Source organism: Furipterus horrens, unplaced genomic scaffold (genome assembly GCF_987537825.1).
Source record: "Furipterus horrens unplaced genomic scaffold, mFurHor1.1.pri manual_scaffold_11, whole genome shotgun sequence".
NCBI lineage: Eukaryota > Metazoa > Chordata > Mammalia > Chiroptera > Furipteridae > Furipterus > Furipterus horrens.
In genome coordinates, this window is record NW_028327181.1 from 5,244,657 (window position 1) to 5,270,244 (window position 25,588).

At 49.3% G+C, this 25,588-nt stretch overlaps 1 protein-coding gene across 1 annotated transcript in view; it reads left to right on the forward strand.

The window, feature by feature from the left end:
* PTPN11 (protein tyrosine phosphatase non-receptor type 11) overlaps positions 1-25,588 on the forward strand; it is a 54,000-nt gene that overhangs the window by 27,594 nt on the left and 818 nt on the right. Inside the window, exons 7-15 of the mRNA XM_090290878.1 lie at positions 6,485-6,581; positions 8,897-8,976; positions 9,102-9,260; positions 13,603-13,734; positions 16,300-16,454; positions 17,378-17,445; positions 17,951-18,102; positions 23,147-23,259; positions 24,995-25,092. Of these exons, the coding sequence (XP_090147004.1) occupies positions 6,485-6,581; positions 8,897-8,976; positions 9,102-9,260; positions 13,603-13,734; positions 16,300-16,454; positions 17,378-17,445; positions 17,951-18,102; positions 23,147-23,259; positions 24,995-25,064 (1,026 nt within the window). The 3' untranslated portion in view covers positions 25,065-25,092. The remainder of the gene's footprint in view (positions 1-6,484; positions 6,582-8,896; positions 8,977-9,101; positions 9,261-13,602; positions 13,735-16,299; positions 16,455-17,377; positions 17,446-17,950; positions 18,103-23,146; positions 23,260-24,994; positions 25,093-25,588) is intronic.

Sequence of the window (25,588 nt, forward strand, 5' to 3'; positions counted from 1 at the left end):
CTTCAGGGGCTCCCTATTTCCTACTAGCGAGACAGCATTTGCATTTTGGAGATGAAGAAACTGAAGCCCAGAAGGAGTGAGGAAGTTGTCCCCAGGGGTGTGACTGGCAGCTGGTTGGCTGCAGTCTGAACCACGGCACGTCCAACCCCAAGCGTACCCCGCTCTGCCGCCGGAGACCTTCTGCCCAGTTCTCAGGGCCTCCACCGCTCTTGTCCTCGCTCCGTCCAATGACAGTTCCTAGCGCCTGCTGGCACGTAGCTCCCAGGCTCATTGGCCGGTCCCCCTCGCCGTCCCACTGACACTGGCCTCTAAGCCACCTTTGCTTACGGTCCCCAACTTACTGGGATGGCTTCCTTTCTTAAATTGCACCTAACTAAATCCTTCACCTGCTCCTTCCAGAAACTCATACCACTTAATTAATCCCACACTTAATGATGGATTTGTCCTGTGCTGTTGGCTGCTGTTCCCTGTGTCACAGCCTGTCCCCTCTCCTCTGGGGACCATGGCCTGTAATTTGCCTCTCTGCTTATGCTCCACCTGGTTGGAGGCAGGCAGGGACTTGGCTCACAGCGAGCGCCAGGACGGGACTGAATTCAGAATCAACTCTCCTTTTGGCCAGTTGGCACCTCCTCTGGGGATGAGTTGCCAGCTACCCCTTCATTCCTGGACGGGGCCGCGGACCCAGTCAGTACAAGCTGCCCCAGAATCGCCACAGAGGAATGGTGACAGGCCGTGCAGGGTGGCTTTCACCCGCCTGTGCGCCTGTTCCCACCGCATAGCTCTCAGTAAAGAGACAGAATGAGGATGGCAGCGTCCCTCTGCGTAGGGACAGATGCCACAGGGAAACAGAAGAGTATTCAGCTCGGGCAGAGGGCTGGTGTGCGCCCGCCCAGGTGGCTGCTGCTGTCTTCATAATTATTCAGGCGTCCGGACCGGAGAGGCCATCTGTCTGAGAGCCCTTCACGAGCCAGAGCCATGGGTGGGGTGGGAAGGTATTAGTAGGAGCGTTTTCATTTTTATGTGATATTAATTTGTGTATAAAAACCTTCTGTTGGCATTCTCAAACACCCAACACCAGCTCTGACACTTCACAGTGTTGCTGGTGGTTCCTGTCTCCAGGCTCCGTCACCCCATCCAGTATAAGCGCCCTTGTATCTCTGTTTTGGGTGACCTTGAGTATTGGTGGGGTTTCTTCTTCCCCTGGCGCATCGTGCCTGTTGCTCAGCAGTGCAGGTGACATGGTCACTGGGCCATTGTCACGGTGTACAGGGAGGGATGCCTGGCTCTGCTGTTCCATATTTGCTGCCTGTCCATCTCTCCTTGGTCCTGTCTCGTCACTGGCATTCATGACTTTCTGGTCAAGAGCCAGGCCCACTGGTGTTCAGTCAGGGCTTTGAAAGCCTGTTACTGGTGGTGGTGGGGTGTCTCTTTTTGGTCATTACAATGACTGGGGGTGTCGCTTCTGGCACCTGGCCGGCAGGGGTCCAAGGGTGGGGATGTAAGGGGGCTTCTGCACAGTGAATACTGGTTTCATCCACAGTCCGCCATGCTGCTGGGCTCTCCCAAATGTACAGCGAGGATCAGGGGATTCTATTGACTTTCTCGTGATGCCCTTTGAGGCTCATCATTTGGTACAATCCACTTGGCTCCAGATCTGCTCTGACTCCTGCAGTCAGGTGACCAGAACTAGCCTCAGGCCCTTGCTGAGGGCGCATCGGTTCATGCAAACTCTTGAGCTGTCTTGCAAGGGGAAACAGGGTGTCTTGATCCTGTGTCCCAGTTTTACAGAGACCTTTTTGCTCCTGTCCCAGCCTTATCATTGATGGAGGCACAGTGACATTCAGCGTGACAGGTCCTTCTCAGCTTCTGGTGCCCCAGGGGCGGCTGCTGAGAGGGAGGCTGTGGGAGATAAGCCGTTAAAGGCAAACAGCCTCCTGGGGGCAGGGCTTGTGGGCCGTTCTCCGCCCCTGCCGCCCCCAGCCTGGTGCTGAGGAGGAAGCCCCCTTTCTGGTGGTCCCTGATTATCCCGTGTGCGGTTGGGGAGCCTCCGAGGGCAGAGCTGGAAAGTCACAACTGCTGAGAGTTCTTTTTATTTCCAGCGTCACTCGAGATGGGTGGCAGCCTTTCACTGCAGGAAATGAAATGTGTTCGGGCAACTTGGGCCCCAGACACAGATGAGAATGGGCTCATGGGCACCGAGGAAGGAGCTGCGGGGAGACACACCGTCATGATTAATCCGTGACAGCTGCCAGCCCCAGGCAGCCGGCACCTGGCTGTGCCGGGACGCAGGGGCTCTGCCTTTCTGGGAGACTCAAGGGCCTCAAGGCCCGTCTCAACTTGTGTGCTGTTCAGATCTCAAGTCTGTGTTGGAAGAATTTAATGTGGAAACTTAATGTGGGATGAGGGAAGCTTCTGGCTGCCCTGGAATTCTGAATTTAGTCTGGCTAAGTGTTTCTGTGTGTGTGAGATGATTTTTGGTGGCACCCCATTAGTCAGTGAGATGGAATTTGCCACTGAGGAAGGTGTTCCTTTTAACCCGTGCCCTGTCCTCTGGACGGGGCTTGGAGGGGGTCTCAGGGTAGTAGTCCTAATGTATCTTTAATGCCTGCCTCTAATGCCTGCCAGGGTCCCCTTTTCACAAAGCCTCGGGCGCACTACAGCATCTGGGTAGGATTTGTTAATGGTGTATTTCTTTTTCTGGTTACCTTCTATGTATGGCAAGTGATAGTGATTTTCACATGTGCTAGTAACAGGGAGTTTCCTTTTGAAATACATTTTATGAAGAGGAAAAAAGAGGAGGTGCATTTAAGAAAACAGCGGGTGGAACCGGTGGGGTGCCACGGGGGCAGGCATCTTGAAGCTGCTTCCCAGGTGACTGAGACTGGGAAACAGTTTAGTATTTTTCCCGCAATGATTCTCCCTTCTGTGGAAGTCCAGGTCAGCAGCGCCGGAATGGGCTTTGAAGTGTGGGCCTGGAGTGCCGAGGCCAGAGCTGGCGCCGATCTGTGGTCCATCTCTCTCCCTGCTCCTTCCCTCCCTGTTTTTCATTTGCTTAGTCAGCAAACACATTTTGAATGCCTACTGTGTGCCCGCTGTTCTGCTGATTGCGGGCATAGCAGGATGGTCCCTGCTCTTTAGAGGAGACATTTTGGCAAAACATAGGTGGGATTCAGCGTGACAAGCGTAGTCATGGAAGGTGTCGGGCAGAATGGTTCCTAGGGTCTGAGGTCACTGACTTGGTCTTAAGAAGCAAGTCGCCCTCTGTGGCCCCAGTTCCCCCTTGGGGGTCAGGGCGGGCCCATGTCACTGAAAGGATAGCTAAGCAGGACCATTAGGTTGCTCACTGCATAGTAACACACAGCTCTTAACGAGCACCTGCCGCTTGGCTACGGGCCCCCTGTGTTCCTGGCGGCTGCGAACATCTGTACCAAGCCCCCACCCCTCTCGGCTGGGGAGACACACAGTCGGGCCACTGCCCGAGATTCTGCTTCTCTCTGTAAGTTCCCTTAATAAACTGTTGAATTCTGGAGTTGTCAGCTTCTTTCTCTGGTCTCTCAGCCCTGTCCTCCTCTGGGGTCCGTCCCAGTCCAGCTCGGGAAAGGTTCCCAGCAGGGAAGGGGCTGCGGACAGCGCACTGAGTAAGCAATGGCCGCGTGGCGCAGGGAGGCCCGGCCGTGCGCTGCTGGGCGGGTCAGGGAAGCTGCCCGGAGGTGGAGGTGTTCGAGGCGCGTCTTGGAAAATAAATAAACCGTAACCGTGAAGGTGCTCCGGGCAGGGAAAGGGAGTCCTCGGCAGAGCGGGTCGCATGTACACGGGCCGAAAGCCGAAGAAACGGGAGCTCACGGCCCTCATGCGTATCTCGGCACAGCTGGAGCGTGGAGAGCGTGTCTCGGACGTCTGCGTGCGCGTGAGTTACTGGGAAATCTTGTCGAAGTGCAGATTGTGAGTAAGCAGACCTGGGGCGGGCCGTGCGACCCCGGGGCTGGGGAGCTGCCAGGTGCCGCCGCCGCTGCAGGTCTGCTGGCCACAGGTGGGGCGGCAGGTGCCGCGCTCACGGGACAGTGAGAGCTTAGCAGCAGCAGCCGGCATCCGCCTACGCGGCTCCTCGTACGCCAGGCCGTGAGTGCCCTTCACAGAGCAATCCCACTGAACTCTTGCTCCGGCCGAATGGGGCAGGTAATTAGGACTACCCTCACTTCACACTTGAGGAAACTGAGGCACAGGCAGAACAGTAACTCCGAGAAGCAGAAGCTCAGGTGAGAGGCAGGCCTCCGTGAGCTCCGAAGAGAAGGCTTTGCAAGTCGTTCTGAAAAGCCCGGACGTGATCTGAGGGCAGAGGGAGAAACTGAAGGGGGTCCAACGGGGCGGCCCGGGGGGAACTGCGCCTTTGGTGGAGACCGCTCCGGCCGCGCGCCCTCCGCCAGGGAAGGGTCGCGTGAAGGCTGCTCCCCAGTGCACACGTCTTTGCTGCACTGCCAAGCTCATTTGGAATCAAGCAGCCAAGTATCCCACAATTGTAGCTTTTGTTAATGTTGCTTTTCTCTGCTGATTTTTAAGTGATTGAGTCAGTTCATTGTATTTGGGCTTTTCAGACTTGGCCTTAATGTCTAAAAACCAAGACTGAACCTTCTTCCTGATAACACAGCAAATATTGCTCCGTAGTATGGCTCCCAGCTCCCAGGCAGTGCCGGTGTGGAGAAGGCACGTGGCTTCCATTAATCTGCCTCGTTAAAAACATGCGAGTGCCCGTTTTCATTGTCCGAGTTCTGTGCACATTGTATTTTACTTCTTCCCGGGTTTTAGCTGGCTAAACACTTTAGTTCTGAGCTGTGTGTCAAGGCCGAACGCTGCGTTTCGAAACTGAGAGTCAAATAGCAATTTAAGCTCCTGACTTTTATACCTGTATGTGCAATGCAGGTAAATGAAATGGAAGTAACAGGGCTGCCGTGTTATGAAATACTGTCAGTTCTTGTAGAAAGCTTTAATAGGTAACCATGTAGGCATTTATCTCTCTCTCTCTCTCACACACACACACACATTAATTTCTCTCTTTCTCTCTCTCTCACACACACACACACACACACACACACACACACTTTTCATTTTCGTCTGTTTCTTTCTTGCCCAGTTGTGATTTCCCTTTATGGATTAGGCTTGTTTGAGACTGACAGTCCCTTGAAGAGGCCCTTTCTGTAATTTTGAAAACGAAACCTACCCCTTGAAAATGCCTCAGCCTGGCTTGTCCACCTTCCTGTCTGTTTCTGCAGCTGGTCCTTCTCTCCACTTCCCCACGTCCCCTCTTTCATCGCAGCCCGTCCCGCTGCGGCTGCGGGCTTCAGCCTCTCCTTTTCCTGCTGGCGTTCCTGCCTCCCTTCCCTGCAGAGGCCTCAGGAACCTGTGTTCTCTTCTTCACTGTGGCTGCGGAGACATGGAGGGTGGGCAGGAGTCTGTGTGGACGCAGGCTGGCTGTCTGTGGCAGTAGTTTGGGTTTCTGGCACAAGAAGACTTTAAAAGCCTTGCGAACAAAGTTTGCATGACCGGGGCCCAGGCCCCAGGCCCCAGGCCCCAGGCCACTTCTGCTGCCCTCTGGGATCCAGTTTGACAGCTGAGGTACGTGTCATTTGCTCTGAATTAAACAATGGTAGAAGGAGGCAGATCATAAACTCCTTGAGAACAGGGATCACATCTCTTATTTGTATACTGGACACCAATACCCACTGGCTGTCATTCTCTTTTTAACATTAATTTTGGGGGGATAACTTTGGCTAATAATAAATTTCAGGGCTCCAACTTTATACTATGACATCTGGTTCTCTGTTGTGTGTTCACCACCCAAGTCTAGTTTTCTCTCATTATATACTTGGTCTTCTTCACCCTCTTCATCCTCTGCCTGGCTTTCATTCTTAATAATTGTTATTTTTAAAGATAGTTTTTTATAAATACTTATTCATTGTAAAAAATTTAAGCATAAAAGAAAAAGGTAAAAGAATGGGGGCGGGGAAGAGTTGGGGGAGAGGAGGAGGCAGAGGAAGAGGGAGAAAAGCCTGTATATCCCTACTAACCTGAACAAGAACCCCATTACTTTTGGGGGTGTATTGCTTTCTGCCATGTCTTCCATGAGGATGCAGACATGTGGCTTAAGTCACATACTGTTCTGCCAGGTTGAGCTTTTCTCTTAGCACTTACTCTGATGATTTTCCCAAGGCATGAAATATTCTCCTAGAGCATCTTTTAAACGGCTGCAGAAAGTCCTTCTGTGTGAACGAGCAATAGTGCTGTTTAGGCAGCTGCTTCCTGTTGGACGCGTATGTTGTTCCCAGTGTTTTCCCGCTGTTGGGACAGTGTCAACGTGAGCATTCTCACAGCAACGGCACAGGACTGTGACCGATTCCCAGGATGAATTCCTTAAAGCAGAAACCGAGCCAGGCTTTCTTTTTTTTTTAAGCTTTGACGCATAGTAATATTTACTTTTATTTCTCTCTAGACGCTACAGCAACAGGAGTGCAAGCTTCTCTATAGCCGCAAAGAGGGCCAGAGGCAAGAAAATAAAAACAAAAATAGATATAAAAACATCCTGCCCTGTAAGTATCAATATTCTTCTCGGGGACAGTCACTCTTGGAGATTTGGTTCCCAGCGGCCCTGTAACTGTCCCTGAGGGCCGTGTGCCCTTCTCGGCAGATCCGAGGCGTTAGCCTCTTTTAATTGTAAGCAGTTTCAAAAATAACCAACCGTGATAGGGACTGATGGGCTTGTTCGCCGAGTTCCTACGGTGCTGATTACAGAGTAAAATTGCCGCTGGGAAGTTGAGAGTGTGGTGGCTTCCATCTGTTAATTAATTTTGTCTGTCTAAGAGTGGTCATCTCAAAGCCATCTTCCCGTGTCAGGCTGCACCAGGAGCCGCAGGGCTCCCAGGCTCCTGTCCTCGCTCTGCAGTGCCTGGCTCCTAGGTCTCAGGAAAGGCTCGCCTTCTTCTGAGACTCTGTTCACTCGTCTGGGGAACAGACGAGCTCCGCCTGAGGCCTCTTCCAGCTGTTCTGCTCCCTGACACCGGGAGCTCGGGGGACTGGGGATTTGGGTGCATACCCACACTTTGCTCCGAAGGAGTCCCTTCGTCAACCCCTAGGTGCTGCCGGGTAGAGCCCAAGGTTGACCCACGGGGAAAAAGAGGCCCAGAAGGATGTACGCCTTGGACGCGGATCCCAGAAAGGGCACTAAACAGGGGTCGCAGCTCCTGCCCTGAGGCTGCCTGTGCCAGACCCTCTGCATCCGAGTCTCACTCAGGCCCTGCCACACGCACAGCAGGCGGGTGCTCGTACCGCCCCCGTGTGGTAGACCGTTGTATTAGGTCGCAAGTAGGAGTTAGGGGGAGGACTGGTGCCACGGCCCCCAAAGGCACTGCCGTTAGCCTCATGCCTCCGTCACGGGTCTCCAGAGTGGGCCATGTCAGGCCAGCACGGTGGGGCAGGGACAGAATGCGTAAACTCCTCTTGCTTTATATCCTTTGTTTAAAATGCATAGGAAACGTTTAAATCTGATATACAGAATGTTGGCAGTGCATGCACGGAATATTTACCCAGCTTAAAAATGAGGCTTGTTTGTATATATGATTGTATATATGGGTGTATATTTCTGTGTTCAAACACTCTGTTATTAGAGTTTATTGGGGTGCATGCTGAAATTTGGAGAGCATTGCTCTAAAGTCTCATTAGGTCAGAGCCATTTCATCAGATAAGGGCCGCCTGTGTGTGTGTGTCTGCGTAGTAGTCTTTCTGGTTTTGTATGCATACGTACCTCCGCATCGTGTGTATGTATATCACATCCATATGGATTGTTTGCAATGTGTGGGGGCCAGGATGGGAGGGTGTGGGGGCGTTTATAATCCTGAGAAAGGCAATGAGGACTTGGCAGAGAATCGGTTTGAGCCGCAGCTTGATCCTTATGACCTTGGGGAAGCCTCATCCTTTTTATGTCTGACTTCTCCTCTCTGCTCAGGAGGCTAGTGGGGCTCATTGGTAAGATGTGGGGGTGTAGGAGGAGATGGAGGGAGCAGTGGTGTGTGGCGTCCCAATGCCATATGACCGCCCTTTCCTCCCTTGCAGATCCCAGTTAGACGTGTCCTCTGGTTAACATCTTCTTTCTTTCAAGACGGGGAGTCTAAGGCAGAAGAGCATTATTTTTTAAGCCATACAACCATGTTACTAATTTTCATTGTAAAATTCGTTCCTTGGGTAGAGCACTCAGCTTTGTATCCCATTTATACAGAACTTGGTCAGTTGATACATCGGAATCTTGTCTTCTAGATACTATACCTCATCCTGCTTCTTTAAAAAACCCTTTTTATTATGGAACATTTCATATGTATTCAGAAGTAAACAGAACAGTGTAAAGAACCCACACGTTCCCGTCTCCTGGCTGGAATCGTTGTCAGCCCGTGCCAGCCTGTTTCATCTGTACTCTGTCCACTTCTCTCTTCCCAAATCATGACTATTTTGAAACAAATCTCAGACATTATGTCATTTATCTGTATTTATTCCTTTTTTTTTTTTTTTTAAAAACTGAACTTAAAAAATTTTTTTAGATTCACTAGAAGTTGTAAAAATATATCAAAGGTCTCATGTACCCTTACGCAGCTTCTCCCAATGATCATGCACTGCGTTTCCCTAGTACGTGATCAGTGCTAGGACAGTGACCTTGCCCTTTTCCTCCTTTTCAAGATGGTGTTCTGAGGCATCCTGTGGTGTTCAGGTTATTGTTGTGCTTACTTAGGATTTAATTTTTCCTGTGGTTTTATCATTAAATGAACAAAACTTAGACTAGGCTGAGGAGGAACTGACTTGAACCTCTGTCCTGAAGAGGCCTGAGTATCTCTGTGACCATGGTCTCCTCTCCTTTCAGTCGATCACACCAGGGTTGTCCTGCATGACGGTGACCCCAACGAACCAGTTTCCGATTACATCAACGCAAATATCATCATGGTGAGCTCAGCTTTTCATGGTGTCTCCTGACCGTCCATTGCTAGCCCGTGTTTTATTTTAAATCCTTTCTTGTGTCCTGAAAGCCAGTTTCAAATGTTTGACGTGTTTTCTTCCTGAATTTCTAGCCTGAATTTGAAACCAAATGCAACAATTCAAAGCCCAAAAAGAGTTATATTGCCACACAAGGCTGTCTGCAGAATACGGTGAATGACTTTTGGCGGATGGTGTTTCAGGAGAATTCCCGAGTGATTGTCATGACAACGAAGGAAGTGGAGAGAGGGAAGGTATATCACATGCTCTTCTGATAACATATTTTAAAGTCACTGCTCACGTCAGGTTGACCATGTTAAGCATTGAGTAAACAAATTACGCTTAAGCTAACTGACCCTCTGGGAAAAAAGGGCGCTGAAGAACTTCGCTGATGACGTCCCCCGGTGCAGCTTTCTGCAGTTTCTTCTCCTTGGGGTTCACTGAGCTGCTTGGATCTGTGGATGTGTTTTTTTTTTTCAAATTTGGATAATGTTTACTATTTCTTCAAATATGTACTCCAACCCCACCCTGTCCTGGGGCACCAGTTACAAGTGTATTAGGCTGTTTGGAGTCGTCCTACAGCTCACTGAGCCTGTGTTCTTTTATTTTTATTTTTATTTTTATATTTATTTATTTATTCTTTTTCTTGTTTTTAGTTTTCATTCCTTCCTTCTGTGCTTCATTTCGGATGGTCTCTTTTGCTGTGTCTGTGTCTGTAAGTCCATCTTCCCTGCAGTGTGTAACCTGTTGGTCCTCCGCAGTGTCCTTTCCGTTCAGACACTGTCCTGTTCGCCTCCGGAAGTTTTACTGGAGTCTCTTAAATATCTTCTGTGTCTTTTTCACAGGGGCATCGTTCCCTAACCTTTGAACACATGGAATACATTTGTAATGACTTAATGCCCTTGTCGCTAATGCTGTCCTATGTGTCACTTCGTTTTTCCAGTTTTTCAGTCATTTAAGGCAGGCGGGTAAATCCAGCCCCGTGACTGTTGTATCCAGGAGCAGAAGGGGCGCGTAGGCAGGCCTGTGTAGTACTTTCAGGTGCATAGAGTACTAATAAATCAACAGTGATTTCTCTGGTCATGTGTACTGTATATATCATGACTTTTAAGCATTTAAAAATTAATTTGCCTTATCTGAACAACGGGTTCACATAAATATTCAAACACAGTTAAAGTTAAAGCTGCCTTTGTCACCATCTCTTGTCCACCCACTTGAGTCCCCTCCTCCAACATAAGCCCCGTTTGATGTGTATTCTACACTCTGTTTGTGGCATTTACGTACATACATGTATTAAAGGCATTACTATAGGCATTACATATGTACAGAAGATATCCAGCCATGTAATACAAAAAATAGAGACATTTACTGAAGAAGATACAAGTGACAAAAAACATTGCACATAGGACCATGACACATCAGTCCCCTTCAAACTAAGCACCTTGGGACCTCACATAGTTCCCCCAGTCGCCATCAGCTGCCCTGTCGTATTTTCCTGAACCTCATCGATGGTCTAAAATGTCTTCCATTTCAAAGGAGATTTTAGTTTTGGAAAAGCCAGAGGTCACAGGGCAGCAAACCTGGGCTGTAGAGGGGCTGAGTCACCTGGGTGATTTGATGTTTCACCAGCAAACTGCACAGGATGTGATGTGTGAGCAGGCGTGTTGTTGTGATGAGGCTGCCCATCACCGGAGGCCCACAGCTGCAGCCTTCTGGATCATCGGAATAGTTTCCGTGGAGGAATGTTCAAGCTTAAAGCAAAACTTGATGCAGATTTGTTACTCTACTCAGTCATTTTGAATGCGACGGCCACACAGCACACACGCTCACTCAGTGCTGTCTGCCGCCCCCACTGACGAGTACAGTGAAGCTGTCATTGTTCAGACATGTGCATTCCAGTCCACTCTCCTCGGCTGCCAGGTTACGTCGATGGCACGCAAACCGTTCTCATTATATTAACAATGGCTGGACTTTTTCTGGACAAACTTCGTACAGTATTCCCTCACTTACCGCAGGTATTACATTCTAGACCCCCTGCGATAGATGAAAGTCCACGAAGTAGGAACCTCACGTTTATTTTAGTATTTACTGTACAGTATCGCAAAATCCTGCGATACAGTGACAAATCCACGATAAATAATTAAATATAATATTTTTAAAATCCCGCAATACAGTGAGGCCACGGTAAGTGAACCGCGATATAGAGAGGGACTCCTGTATGTGCCTTTGCATACATGTATGTACCTATAGAAGTATGTAGTACTGTTTTCTGAAAAATACTGTACGAAAAAAGTGATTTCATACAGTAACTTTATTGTGCATCTTGGGGTTTTTTCCCCCGCTACATATATGTTCTAATTTCTGTTAATATATGTTGGTCGGTCTCATAGTAATTACATGCTATTTCGTGATCTGTATGTATCATAATCTGTTTACCATTATGCCCTGGGCGTTTAAGGGTTTCAGTTTTGGCTTTTGTAAAAGTGCTCAAGGCAACAGCTTTGTTCTTCCCTCCGTGTTCCTGTGGAGAGAGTTCCTCCAGGACAGATGTCAGGAGGCGCTGGGTCGCCCTGTGCGCTCGTTGTAAATTGATACACGTTCTGCGGAACAGCCTCCCAGTGCTCACTCCCCTCCAGCTGCACGGGCCGGGTGACCGTGTCTCCACGCTCTTCCCGACTCGTCAGGATTTTAGGAATTGTAACACCCAGTTACAGAGAAGCAGACAAACCTCACTGAGTGATAGCTCTGTGTGTTATCCCAGAGTGAGCCTGCCTGCACAGGTCTTTTTAATATGGAGAAGTTCTGTGTTTTTGTTTGTATTCTAGTCAAAGTGCTTTCTTGGATAGACTTGGTTTCAGTAACAGTTGCATGGGGTGTAGCAGCCGTGCGTGGGAGTTAGCCCTCAGACAGATGAGGGATTTTGGATTTTAGCCCTGCTGCTGTAATTTTCTTATAGTTGTGAAGGGCGATGTGTTTTTACAAGATTTTCATTGCTGTACTGGTGGCTGGAACACTTCTGAACACCTTGAGGCCTGATCGGGTCGCTGTGGAACACAGGTTTCCTGCAGGGACGTGGCAGCTCCTGATGGTAGGTGCAGGAGGGCACCTGTGTCTCGGAGCACTCGGAGCTGTGAGGACAGGGCGATCCCATCCCTGCAGAGGAGTCTGTGTTGGGCCAGGTCAGGAGAGCCGCCAGGAGCTCCTAGAACACACACACACATGCACACGCACACACACACACACACACGGGGCGAGGTCGCACTGCACACACACACACACACACACACACACACACGCGGCGAGGTCACACTGCCCCGCTTCCTCCTCCCAGTGCAGGCCTGCCTTCCTGCTCTTCCTCTTCATTCTGTGGGCGGAGAGACTGACGTGGGCTTCTGCTCTCTCCCCGCGCCTGAAACCCTCTCCCCCAGCGCGTTCCCCGCCCTCGCCCGCCCTCCACATGGGATAAAAACCAGGCTCTGGTCCCAGGGCTTTAACTTAAAGGCTAAAGTAATAGCCTTCACAGTTTAGATTTTTTTGTTGCTGTTGTCAAGGTTTATTTCAGAGTTTGGAAAAGTGGGAGGCAGGCTGCAGTAGTTTACAGCTGTTCAAAGTCAGCTAAGATGTTTTCAGAGTTGTGATTTCATCTTGTGTTCCCCTGAGCGCCAGCAGTCCTCAGGATGCATTAGCCAGGAACAGCCTTGAGTGCGACTGATATTAGAAGTGTTTGGAGAAAAATTTGCATTGAATCTGTCACAGGGTATTTGGATCTACAAAATATTGGCAGGAAAGCTGAATTCAAAATACTCATCGATAAAGGACCCCAGGCTGTGCTAACAAAAAAGTCGCACCGTGCATTAGATTCTCCTGTTGCACCTGCTTCCTGCCAAGTTTTTCTTTTCTTTCAGTTGACCGCTGACTATGGGGCTCGTCTGCAGCTGCTCCTCTAGTTCTCATTTTATAACTGGGAGTTTCTCGGTCTTCCTAATACACAGCGAAATTTTCTTTTGCTGATATTTGTGTCTTGGTTATGGAAAGAGAGTTGTGTTTTTTCTGCGCCCAGAAAAAAATGCAAAACACAAAGTCGTTCTTCACACAGGACACGTCACCATGTGGGTAGGTGCAGACTTGTCTCATTGAGCGGCTTGTCTTCCTCTTTGGCGCCAAGGGTGCTTTTCCTTGGTGCCATGTTTCTCCGTCTGCCCGCTCTGAAGCCAGCAGCTCTTGTGTGCGTGGCGTTGCCAGGCACCCAGTTAAGCCAAGGTGCCTTGTGCAGCAGGTAGCACATGGATGTGGGTATAGAAAAAGCAGCTGGTCCAGAACCCCATCGCTGCCTCTCTGTGCTGAAAGTGTTCACACTGGGTTAGCGAAGGTGCGGAGTCCTCCTACGCTGTGGGGAAATGAACCGGCCCGTCTGGCCTGCTGGGCCGCCCGTCCATACCTGCGGAGTGACGGGCAGGGCTCTAGAATTCCAGACTCAGTGGTGGCTAGACTGTTAGTGGTCACTGAGCGAGACCTGAACATCTGCTTCCTGCTGCTTTAGGCTTTTCTTTCAGAGTTCACAGAGATTAACTGCCTTTTTTTCTGATTCCCTTCCAGAGTAAGTGTGTCAAATACTGGCCTGATGAGTATGCTCTGAAAGAATACGGGGTCATGCGTGTTAGGAACGTCAAAGAAAGTGCCGCCCATGACTATACGTTAAGAGAACTTAAACTTTCCAAGGTTGGACAAGTAAGTATATTGTCGTATTTTAGAGACTGTGGTAACTGTTCATGGTTTGCAGCAACCGGCGTCACGTAGGTACTCATGTGTGCATACATCCCTCCGTTCAGTCACCCATGGACTCAGCAGTCCTTTACTGGGTGCCTCCTTTGCGCCAGGCACTCCTGAGGCACTGCTGGTACATTGCAGACAAGACACACAGCCTCTGCCCTCACAGAGCCTTGGGAGACAGCAGGTGACAACTACAGCTTTCTCATTGTGCTGTGATGGTTGCTAGAGAGTGACTGGGTACTGGAGATGGAGTAGACCAGGAGGGCCTCTCTGAGGAAGTGTCCCTTGAGCTGAGATCTGAAGGTGGAGGAGCCAGGCATCCAGAGAGTCAGGAGAGGAGGGTCCCAAGCAGAGGGAGCAGCAAGTGCAAAGGCCCCGAGGCCTATTTTGGATTCGTTTAATTTTATGGTTAGAGAGGGGCTTTCTTATTCAAGGCCTTCGAGGGCACAAAGATGAATGAAATAACCGTTGTCTTCAAGGAATTATTGTACATCACAGAGCAGCAAGAAGCTTTGTGCACAAATGGCCATGCTTTAGAGAGCGACGGGCTCCCCCACATCCGATGTGCTAAAATGTAACTGCACATAAATAATTAACATTATACCCCCTTACTCTACAGAGTTGGAGAAGAGTTCATAATTGTTAGTATTTAACAAAACTCCATCCATGTAATTCAAACTAGTTCTCTTGGTTCATAATACAAAGAATTAGTGAAGGAAGGCATAGTCTATTAACACTGAATCACAAGCCCAAGTTCAAGTGCACTGAGCTTCCCGTAGCAGGAAGGTGAGGTAGCCAGCGTTCAGAGGAATGCTATAGGAAGTCTAATTTGTAGTCCACGAGAGATAAACTGCCCCTGAGTGACACTGCCCTACGTGGGGCCCAGAGCTTTTAGCACATAATCAGGTAACAAGCTCGGGACTTCTTGGGACCAAGAATTTTTGTTACTATTTGAAGATCTTCACCACAGATGGCGGTCCGTTGTTTTTCTCAAAAGGAATAACTGTTGTCAAGTACTGTTTCTGTCCACCTGAATTTGCCAAGGGGTGGCGGAGGCCATTCTGAATGACGTTTGAGACCCCTTCCACGCTGAAACGCTGATCTGCAGTGAAGAGGGCTCGTCATTATTAACACAGGAGACAGTGACTGAATGCCCCTCCAGCTGTTCTTGCAACCCCGCCTCGTCTGATGTATCAAAGATCAAACTGTCACTTATCCCATTTTCTGAGAGGTTCAGAGTGAGTGAGTGCCAGGGCCGGGTCTGGGATGACTTCCAGCCCACAGGCATCCCATTTCCACCATTACCTGTCAGACCTTCCAGATGCCGGGCCTGAGGAGGGGCTGCCTCTGACTGCCGGCTCTGCATGAGAGTCCTTCTAAGCCAAACCACAGTTGTTTCAAGGCAGGGTCAAGATTTTACTTATTTTTAGAGAGAGGGGAAGGGAGGGGGAAAGAGAGGGAGAGAAACATCACTGTGTAGTTCCCTTTCATGGGCCCCCAAACCAGGGACCTGGCCTGTAACCCAGACCTGTTCCCTGACTGGGAATCGAACTGACAACCTTTCACTTTGTGGGACAGCGCTCAGCCCACTGAGCCATGCCGGTCAGGGTTCTCTCTCCTTTTACTAAAATTCCCTTTTAAAACATTTCTTAGCGTGGCTGTTCTCCAGATAAGAAAGATGTAATGGAAGAAGTTGTAATGATGGATAGTGCTGCCCAATGACCTCAGCTGGGTGGACCCAGGACATGATGCTTTTGGGTCTTCTGCCGCCTTGGGACCATTGTTGGCCTTTATTAGTGATCACTGTCCCCAGAGGAGCCTGTGTGCCGAGTCTCTTCCCGTCTGTAGGGCAGTGGCTCTTGTTTGAGCCTCACAGTGGCTATTGTGACAGAGAGGTGACTGTTCCTACTTGCACAGGAAAAACTGAGGCCTAGGGATGTCCAGGCACCACCTGAGTGTGCATGCTGGGATTTGGGCCTAAACCCAGCCATCTGATCGCAAAGCCTGCTTCTTATCTACTTTGTACTCAACAGAAGTTTCCAGTATCGTGATATTATAATAAAGTGTGTGGCTTGGGAAGAGAAGCAGGTTTGGGTGCAAACAGGAATGAGTGACTTGAGGGGATAGCTGTATTCTCATCTGGTGGGAGAAGAGCCGTGGGTCCCAGAGGCCTCCTGGCCTCCTGGCTTGGGCAGCACATGGATGAGGAGGACTGGGGACAGCCCCTGCTGCTGCTGATCCAGAGAGCTGACTCGGGTGGGCGTTTCCTGAAGAACTGGTTGCTGACCTGGCTTCTGGGTGCTCAGGGCAGAGGTGAAGAGCTGTCTCCAGGACGGCTCCGCCAGATCCCACAGGGGAAAGAAATCCGGAAACTCGGAAAAGGACCCTCACATGGTGTGTGACGCCTTCTGTGCGGGCTGGCTCCTTTGGCTCACGCAGGGTCTGAGAGAGCGCGAAGCCGGGCAGTGCCCCAGTCCCTTGATTTATTTAATTCTTTTCTGGTTTTTCTTGGCTCTACTCCAGGGGAATACGGAGAGAACCGTCTGGCAGTACCACTTTCGGACCTGGCCAGACCACGGTGTGCCCAGTGACCCCGGGGGCGTGCTGGACTTCCTGGAGGAGGTGCACCACAAGCAGGAGAGCATCATGGATGCGGGCCCAGTGGTGGTCCACTGCAGGTGACCAGCCCTCCCGCCCCGGTCCCCAGCCCGTCCCATCTCCGAATGTCCGGGGCTGCTGCTGACCTCCCCTACCCCAGCTCTCTGGGGAGGGAACGTAATCTCTGTTTGAGGCGTGGGTAAACCACATCAAGTCTCACTTTGACCCCAAAGCATATTTCTCATAGACCCTACAGGACTGCCCGGGTTCTGGGGGTGGCGGGACAGGGCTGGTGAGCACAGTCTTCATTCCCAAGGAGCCCCTAGTCTGGTAATGTTTGCTTGGTTTTCTTTTTCAGTAGTGATTTAGGGTTCATGTCTTTGACTGTGATTCTAATCCCTTCTACCACAGAAATGAGGTATATTTGTCCCCCACAATACACTTGTTGCTTCAAAAGATCGCTGTCCCCCGCCCCCGGGAAGCCAGCCCTGTGACCTCCACTCCAGAGTTTACAGGCTGCTGGTGCCCAGGCCTGGGCTTCCCAACCAGACTGGGGAAAGCTTGCTTTCCTGAATCTCATTCCTGTGTTGGGCAAGTAGATGTGTGTGAAACTTTATTTGTTTCGTTTTTTAAAAGCTACTGCTTATTGAGCGCATGCTCTGGGCCCAGAGTTTTTCATACATGACTCACATTCGAGGCTCACAACAGCCCTGTAAGGTGTGGACTGTTCTGCCCACTTCACAGATGAGGAAACTGAGGGTCAGAGAGGTTAAGAGACTTAGCCTTAGGCGTACTGTGCATTGGAGAAGCGGGGCTCCAAGTGCAGGTTGACCTGACCCCAAAGCCCTGTGCTCTTAGCAAATACATTTTCCAGTGTAAGTGGACAATCATATAAATGCACCCAAAAGCAGGTATGGGTTCTGTTACTATTAATAGCTTAGTTTTGCGTGTAAACCCTCACGAATGACTTTACTGTCGTCGCCCTTTGTCCTTCTGCCCACAGTGCTGGGATTGGCCGGACGGGGACGTTCATCGTGATTGATATCCTCATTGACATCATCAGAGAGAAAGGTAGGTCAGCCAGGGGTCAGAGAGCTCCAGCTCCCATTTATAGTTTATGGACAGAAAGTGCCAGTGAAACCAGCCTGGGGAAGAGCATCTGAATATTAAAAATTTTCACAGAAGTCTGGGCTGAAGACTTCAGCTTTCAGTATGTTTGCCTGAGGACAGAAGTGCTGCTGTTTGAACTTCCGGCGTGAGCTGAAGCCCAGGGACTGTGGATGCCACCCCTGTGGCCTGCTGCTGAGTGTGCACTGATGGTCTCTCCCCAGCCACCTCATCCTGGCCGCTGGCGTGGGGTGTCGGAAAGTGGGGGAGTCCTGCCTCCAACACCTTATCACGTAATCGTCTGGGATCATCGTGTTCCAAGGCCTGTGCTGTGGCCCTTGGAACATGTTCGGCCAGAACATTAAAGACTAAATTTACTTTAGGTCTGAGCCTGCCGAAAGTTGTACATTCAGCCCCTTTGCCCTGGCTCTGCCGTTTCTCCTGATGCTTCGTGATGCTTGCTTTGTAGGCGTCGACTGTGACATTGATGTGCCCAAAACGATTCAGATGGTGCGGTCTCAGAGGTCAGGGATGGTCCAGACAGAAGCACAGTACCGATTCATCTATATGGCCGTCCAGCATTATATCGAAACACTACAGCGCAGGATTGAGGAAGAGCAGGTACCGCGCCTGGACGGGCTGGCATAGGGGTGTTCATGTTCTACCCCGGGCAGCTGGCCAATGCTCTCCTTCTGATCTGAACAGTCTTGTATAGGCGACTGACTATCTTTATTTGGGAATGGGAAATGAATCCCCGACCAGAAGGGGCCTCTCAGAAACCTTATTTCATGGCTCTGATTTTCAGTCTGGTGGAGTGTAGGGAGGAGCACCGAGCTGCCATCCTGGCCTGGGAGCTTGGGGAGGGGCCAGGCGCAAGGGGAGGGTTTTCCCAGGCTCAGACGGCGTGCTTAGACTCAGAGCCTCCGAGTTTCCTGCCTGTTCCAGTTTAATCCAGGCCATATTCATCCTGATTCCATCTCCTAAATGAAGGCTTCACTCTTAACAGCATACGGTGGTTTGAACCACCAGTTTGGTCGAGTTGGAAACAGTGAAATTTCCATTTTAATAAGCGTGCGTAATGAAGACGAATGTGGCATGGGAGCCCTGCCATCTGAAGCTATTCATAATGAACACAAAGCGGAGTTAATCAGCAGTAAGCTGAGAGAGGGAAATGAGGAGACTGCTCTTTGGGGGGCCCTGCTTGTGTCCACCCCCGCCCCCACCCCACCCGAGCCCCAGGGCTGTGCTGCAGGCAGGGTGGTGCCTCACCGTTGGTGATGTTTCCCTGCTTTACCCCGTGAACTCAGCTTCTCAAAACAGGACCTGCCCCCCAGCTGAACGGTCTGTAGCCTCACAGAACAGAGGCCATGTTATCAAAGCTTGGTTAGCCAGAGCGAGTTGATTAGTTTGGTGGGTTCTCAGTTCGCACCAAAATACTCCCTAGGTTGTCTCGTCGTAGAAACACGTCTTCAGAAACAGTGTGCGTATAGAAATGTAAGCTCAGATAATGAACAAGGTGCTGGCTTTGAACCTTCTTGCTTTAAATCTGACTGGGTTATTGTAAGAGCTGTGAACTAATCAGATGGTTACTATAGGCCGGTGGAGATTCATCTCCCAGTTTTACTTAATCTGGGCCAGGAGTAGTTAAGGCGTGAAGGAGGCACAAAGAGAAGGACCCCTAATAAACACAAAGAGGATGTAGCCCTGTTGGTAAATTGGAAACTATTTGGCGATGTCTTGAAGCACATAAGTAGTCTGGTTGGGAAAAGTTGGGGGAAAGGTCTCTCAATTTCATTCAGAGGTTTTGGTTTTTTTATCCTTGTTTTGGAGAATTTAGGGACTTTCCCTCCCAGCTTTTATAACATTTCACATCTTCCCATTATCAAATATAGTCTCGCTAACCCTAAATGTGAAGTTATAATTAGGACTTACAAATTAAACAAAAATCTTTTATCACTGCCCTTTCTGAAAGGAAGAAGTAGATGAAAGCTAAACGTATTCTCTAATAATTTAAGTATTATGGAACATAGAATATAGAAACTGGCCCTGGCCACGTAGCTCAGTTGTTTAGAGCATCATCCCAATATGCCAAGGTTGCGGGTTCAATCCCTGGTCAGGGCACATTCCAGAATCAACCAATTAATGCATTAATAAGTGGAACAACAAATTGATGTTTCTCTTTTTTTATCTCTAAAATTAAAAAAAGAAAAACCTAGGATATAGAATATAGAATATAAATAGTGTTCCTAGTAATCCTGCCCGGAGAGAACCTGGGTGTATGTGTTCATTCATTCTCTCAGCCAGTAGATTGTTGGTGCCGTGTGTGCCTGCACTGTGTGTGCTAAGCACACTGACTACTATATGGTATATGAGCCTTCCTATTTTAAAAAACATGTGTTGACTTAGATCATTTATTTTCAAAAATGGGATTTTGTAATTTGTAGTTTTCTGCATTGTATTGTCTGTTTCATTGTAGGAACTTGCTACGTGATTTTGCGGTAAACTGAGAAGTACTTTCAGTTGGCAAAGGTTAAAGGCAGACCTTAAAACATTCAACCCATCTGATGTTTACATTAAAAAAAAAAAGAGCGAAGCTCCTTTAGGATAACCGATTCTGTTGAAATACAGGCATTTCCGAAGTTATGAAGCTTTAGGGAACATTGGGAGTTTAAAGAATTTGCTAAAGCGGGGCAAGTGGAAGAAAGAAAATGAGTCACGGGTGGGAGTGGCGGGGAAGGAAGTAGAGAACCAGACTGCCCTGGGGACCAGGCACTGCAGAGACTGGGTGGGAGTTCCGGGGAAATGCAAATGAAGCCAGACTGAGGAAATACAAGAGTTTTTCTAAGCGGCTCTTCTTGCCCTGTCTGCTGTTTCGAAGTAGAGTTCTTTGTTAACTTCCATGGACAGTAACACATTTCTTTTTTATTTGCAGAACACAGTACGCGGAATTCCCTTCATTCAGCTTCCCTGACTGTTCACATTTTAGCACGATTTATTATTCATTCCCTATTCCCCCCACATATCGCTTCCTCTCTCCATAACTAGTAAAATGATCAAAATCAGGAAATTAACATGGATATAGTACTGTTTTCTTAACCTACAGACCATATTCCGGTTTTGCTGACCTGTCCTACTGATGTCCTCCCTGTGGTCCTGGGTCACAGGGCTCATTTCCTTGTTGTGTGTCCCTAGTCTCTTCGAATCTGGAACGGTTTCTCAGACTTTATCGTTCATGACCTTGACATTTTTGAAGAGTTCAGGCCAGTGCTTCGGTAGAACGCCCCTCAGTTTGGGTCCATGTGGTGTTTTCTCTTGATTAGATTCAGGTTGTGTGGTTTGGGCAGGGCTGTCCCAGAAGTATGTGTCCCTTGCCTCGGGGCACCCCCTGTTGGTTTGTCCCATCACCGGAGGTGTTAACTTGGGTCACTTGATGATTAAGGTGTTGTCGGTCAGGTTTCTCCTTGTCAACCTAGTATGTCCCCCTTTTTAATTAATAGCAAGACTATAAATAACCGCCTTTTCATCACAGTTGCTGCCTACTCATTTCACGTTCATTCGCTGCCTGGAAGGCTCGCGCGCGTGTGACGCGTGCCCGGTGGTCCCTTTCGCTTCCCATCGTTCCCTTTCCTTGAATTAGTCGGAAGCCTGCTATTAAGGAAGAGCATTCCTTTCTCCCTTAGTTACTTATTCATTTATGTACTTCTATCCGAATGGATTATAATCTGTTACTTTTATTTATTTTGCTGCTTAAATTGTCCCGAGGTCGGCGAGCGCGGACCTTTCAGGTTGGTTCCTCTGTCCTTCCGATACGGCCCCATCTTTTGAGCACTTCCTTTCCGACAACACCAGACATGCAGGCTCAGCTTGTGCTTTCCCAGCAAGTTTCCAAAGGAGTCCTGGTTCTTGTTATTGAAGAACTGGTATTCTGAAGCCAAGATCCGGGTACTGGGTGTGCTTGTTTGTGCGGGTGGAATATTTTTTGAATTGCTAATTACTGCTCCTGTCCAGCTCTCTGTAACCTCCCACTTACAACTGCAGCTCCTTGTCCCCCTCCAGGAGTTTCTGTTACATAAACTATTTATTTCAGAATAATTTTTAGATTCACAGGAAACTTGCAAAGGTAGTAGAGAGAGTTCCTGTTCACCCTGCATCCAGTTCCCTTGAAAGTTAATGTCTTATAAAACCGTGGTACATTTGGCAAAAACTACAGAATTAACACCAACATTGCTATTAGTTAGGCTCCACAGTTCTCCCACTAACAGCCTTTTGCTGTCCTAGGAGCCTCTGATGTGGGACCGTTTCTTAGTCTTCGCTAGTTTTTTGGGACTGTGATGCTTTTGAGGAGCACTTGTCAGCTCCCTGTGGTTCCGCTTCCAAACCCTTTAGGCTGCAGTGCGCTGAGGCCTGGGCAGCATCCTCTCTGGCTCCTGTGGTTCTTCATCCCTGCGTTAAAGTAGGCTGTGCTGTGTGCCAGGCATACCGGGAATAGAAGGGGTCATGTTTTTGACGTGGAAATAAGTTGGTATGTTGGAGTAGAGGGAGTTAGAGGGGGAACATGGGGTGTGATGGTGGGATTGGAAAAGTAAGCAGAGACCAGATTTTGAGGGGACAGGGCTTGCAGAGGAGTGAAATGAAAAGATCCTCATTTTAAAAAGCGGGCCCTGGCTTGAGGGGGAAGAATGGGTGGGCTCCAGGCTTGAGCAGCTCCAGGGAGACCAGGTAGTGAATTGATGCTGGTTTGGGTAGGCGGGGCCGGTAGTCACCAAGGAGAGAAGCAGAACCGGGAAGATTCTGTGATGATTAGTAAATGTTCACGGTTGTAGGAGATACACCTTTTCATTGTTACTAGACACTAGTTAGTCCTGCCGGTACTGACTGATTGCACACCCAAGTGACGGTACCAGTTTACCCCCTCACCTGCAGGGACTGGACGTTCCCCACTTGTACGTGGGTGTTTGGTATGGATGCCCATCCCAGTGTGTGTGTTCCCTGAGTAACCCTGCAATGAATGCAGCGCTGTCTAATGATGGCATCGGGTGGATTAGGGTCCCGGGACTGGTTATTTCTAGGTGAAGTCTCACCGGAGTCCTTCCGAGTGTAGGTCACTGTGTCTGGGATGAAATTTACATTCTACTGCTTTTCTTTGCCATTACCCCCCCAGAGTAAGGATCTGGAGCCAAAAATAAAGTTTTGAATGTGTTCAGGTGATTTCCAGGGTGGGGTTGGGGTGTCGGGGAAGATGTGATGGAACGCACTGTTGTTTCTGAGACGAGCCCTGGAGTGCATCTCTGTCTGGAACTCCTTTCCCAGCTGTTCACCTGAGAGTCGTTGCATGTGCTGCCAGTGAGCCATGAAATGATGAGGTGCCGCTGTGGCAGAGGAAGCGTGGTGTGTGTCTTAGCCCAGAAAAGGCACATTTGGTCTTGTCGGTGTGTGACCCTCTGTGCTTTTGAATCATGTGTCTCAAAAGTACTGTTCACCCACGTGGTGTATTTATATGGAGGAGGTCAATTCCCTAACATTTGGTCAATATTTTAGTATTCAGGGTCCAACCTGTCTCTCTCCCTCTCTCTCTCTGGAATGCCTTTTTTTTTTTTTTTTTCTTGCTCTTTTTACTCCTTTAACAAAGTCCCATTTACTCATACATGCAATCTTTACCTTTCAGAAAAGCAAGAGGAAAGGTCACGAGTACACAAATATTAAGTACTCCCTAACGGACCAGATAAGCGGGGATCAGAGCCCCCTCCCGCCTTGCACCCCAACACCGTCCTGTGCAGAGTAAGTAGTGATGAAGGAAATGCGTTTCTTCTGAACACACTTCTTGAGAAAAGCTTTAAAAACGACGGGTCTTTGTAGCAGTCGCCTCTCACCGAGTTGTTGCCCGGCCGATTCTGAGCACCTCAGGGGCTCTCCATCTGAATGTTTACCCACCTCAGCTGAAGGCTGATTGCTACGCAGACTGGGATCACGTGGGGTCCTACATTTATCAAGTCGGGGTTCTCTAGAAGGAGAATCTCCTTTTTCTCTTGGTGGGGTGGAATTCGTCGCCGAAGTGGATAGCACCCCTTTTGATGCATTAAGACTGTTGGCTAAGGAAAAGGAAGTAAATGGACCGTTAACATGTCAACATAAGCATGATCTGCTCATTTGCCAGATTCACAGAAATCTTCTCTGGGGTTTAAAGCAGGAGTCAGCAAACTACAGCCCCCAGGCCAAATCCTGGCCGGGGCCTGTTCTGTGCAGCTCGTGAATGGTTTTTAAAGGGTTGTTCACATACGTACGCACGCCCCAAGAATAACATGTGACAGAGACTGTGTACGGCTTGCAGAGACTAAATTATTACCCTCTGGTTCTTTATAGAAAAACTTGCCGACTCTTATTTAAACTAAAGCATGTTAAGAAAACATTGGTTAAATTGGTTATGTGAATGGCAATTGTAAGTTATTATTTTCTCCATATTCTAGTCATTCTGTGGTATAACGTTTGGTTTTTCCCCCTTAGAGTTTTATCTCTATTTGCCTCTGACATGGACTTTAAAACCCCTGCTGACTTTAATACTCTCTGTAAACATTTTCGATAGCATAGACGAGGCTTGTATTTATATATTTTTTTCTATTTAAGGTTGAAACAAAATGGCACAACAGAAGTATTTTCCCCGCCTTGCTGCCTCTTCCTTCCGCCTGCTTTTTCTTTCCCGGCGGACTGACAGGGAGAGTCGGGGTTCTAAATGGCCCCCTCCAGGCATGTGCGGGGGAGCCAGCAGGTCCGCCCTCTGAGGCCTTGCCAGAGAGCTCTCGCCTCGTGTCGGCCCAACAGAATGAGCTCTGCCGACTCCCTTGTCACTAGTGCCTGCCCGTGCCTAACAGCTCTCTGTCTCTGTTTCCTCTGTTCCCCTTGGAGGGCACACACCTGAGGCACCTGGGCCCTGAGCCCCTCCTGCTTGCTTTGTGTCACCTCTCATGGGCTGGCACCCCCGTCCTCCCGGACTGAGCAGCTCCGCATGCAGAGTCGGGGCTCAGATCACTGGCCCCCACTGCAGGGCTCCAGACCCCACCACTGAGCTTATGGTCAGCGTTCCCCGTTACGTAGCCCATCGGGGTCTGACGCTCCTGTACTTCACCGTCTTCGGGCTCTTGCCCATTCAGATCCTTCTGCTGGAAACTAGAACCATTCCTTTCTGTGCGTACATGTCCCACCCTCTTTCAAGGTCTAACTCAGAGAGCCCAGCATACAGTCCTCCCTTGCTCTGCCCGCTGGGAATACAGCTCACTTTCCTCCAAACCCCCAAGAGCAGAAGGGCTCGAGGCTCTTACATCACTTCAACTTCAGCTACATTGCTGCACGTTCGGGTCTTATAGCCTGATCTAGAATGGCAGCTCCTGGGGGCAGGAACTATGTCTGCACCATGGCTGGTCCCCAAAGACTATATTGTACTATGTGCCTGACACATGTCATGTAAGCTTACACAGTACGGTCTGCACTCCTGTTAATGGCGTCTTCCTTTTCTTTCCAGAATGAGAGAAGATAATGCTAGAGTCTATGAAAACGTGGGTCTGATGCAGCAGCAGAAAAGCTTCAGATGAGAAGACGCGCTGAGGCTTCAGCACAGAAGTAAGTATTTAAACAGAACTGCTGTATTGGGTAATCGTTTGCAGCATTCGTGGCATTTTTAAGCAGGCAAATAACTTGTGAGTGTTTCAGGAAAGTGTATGGGACCTTCCTCCCAGCCTCCTTTGTCCTCTCTTTGAACTTCTTTTTTCCCAAGTGGACCTGTTTTAGAGCTCATTGAGCATCGAAACCAAACGCAGAATGAATTCTGTGAAGGGCAAGGCCAGCACTTACTACTGAGAAATGGTTGATATTGATGATGGACACCAGATATCACTGTCCTTGCCAGTTTTGTTGGAGTTGATTAATCCAGGCTGTGCTAGGAGATGACACGTAGGGACCTGGGAACCGTGGGAACACAGCCCAAGATGGTTGGAGTCAGGATGCCTCAGTTCTCATCACAGGGCACGGGGCAGCCAGGGCCTCCAGCCGGCTCCGCTCCTCATCCCATCCAGTTCTGTTGCTGGAAATGCATCTCCCTTTCCCTCCCCTCCCTGTC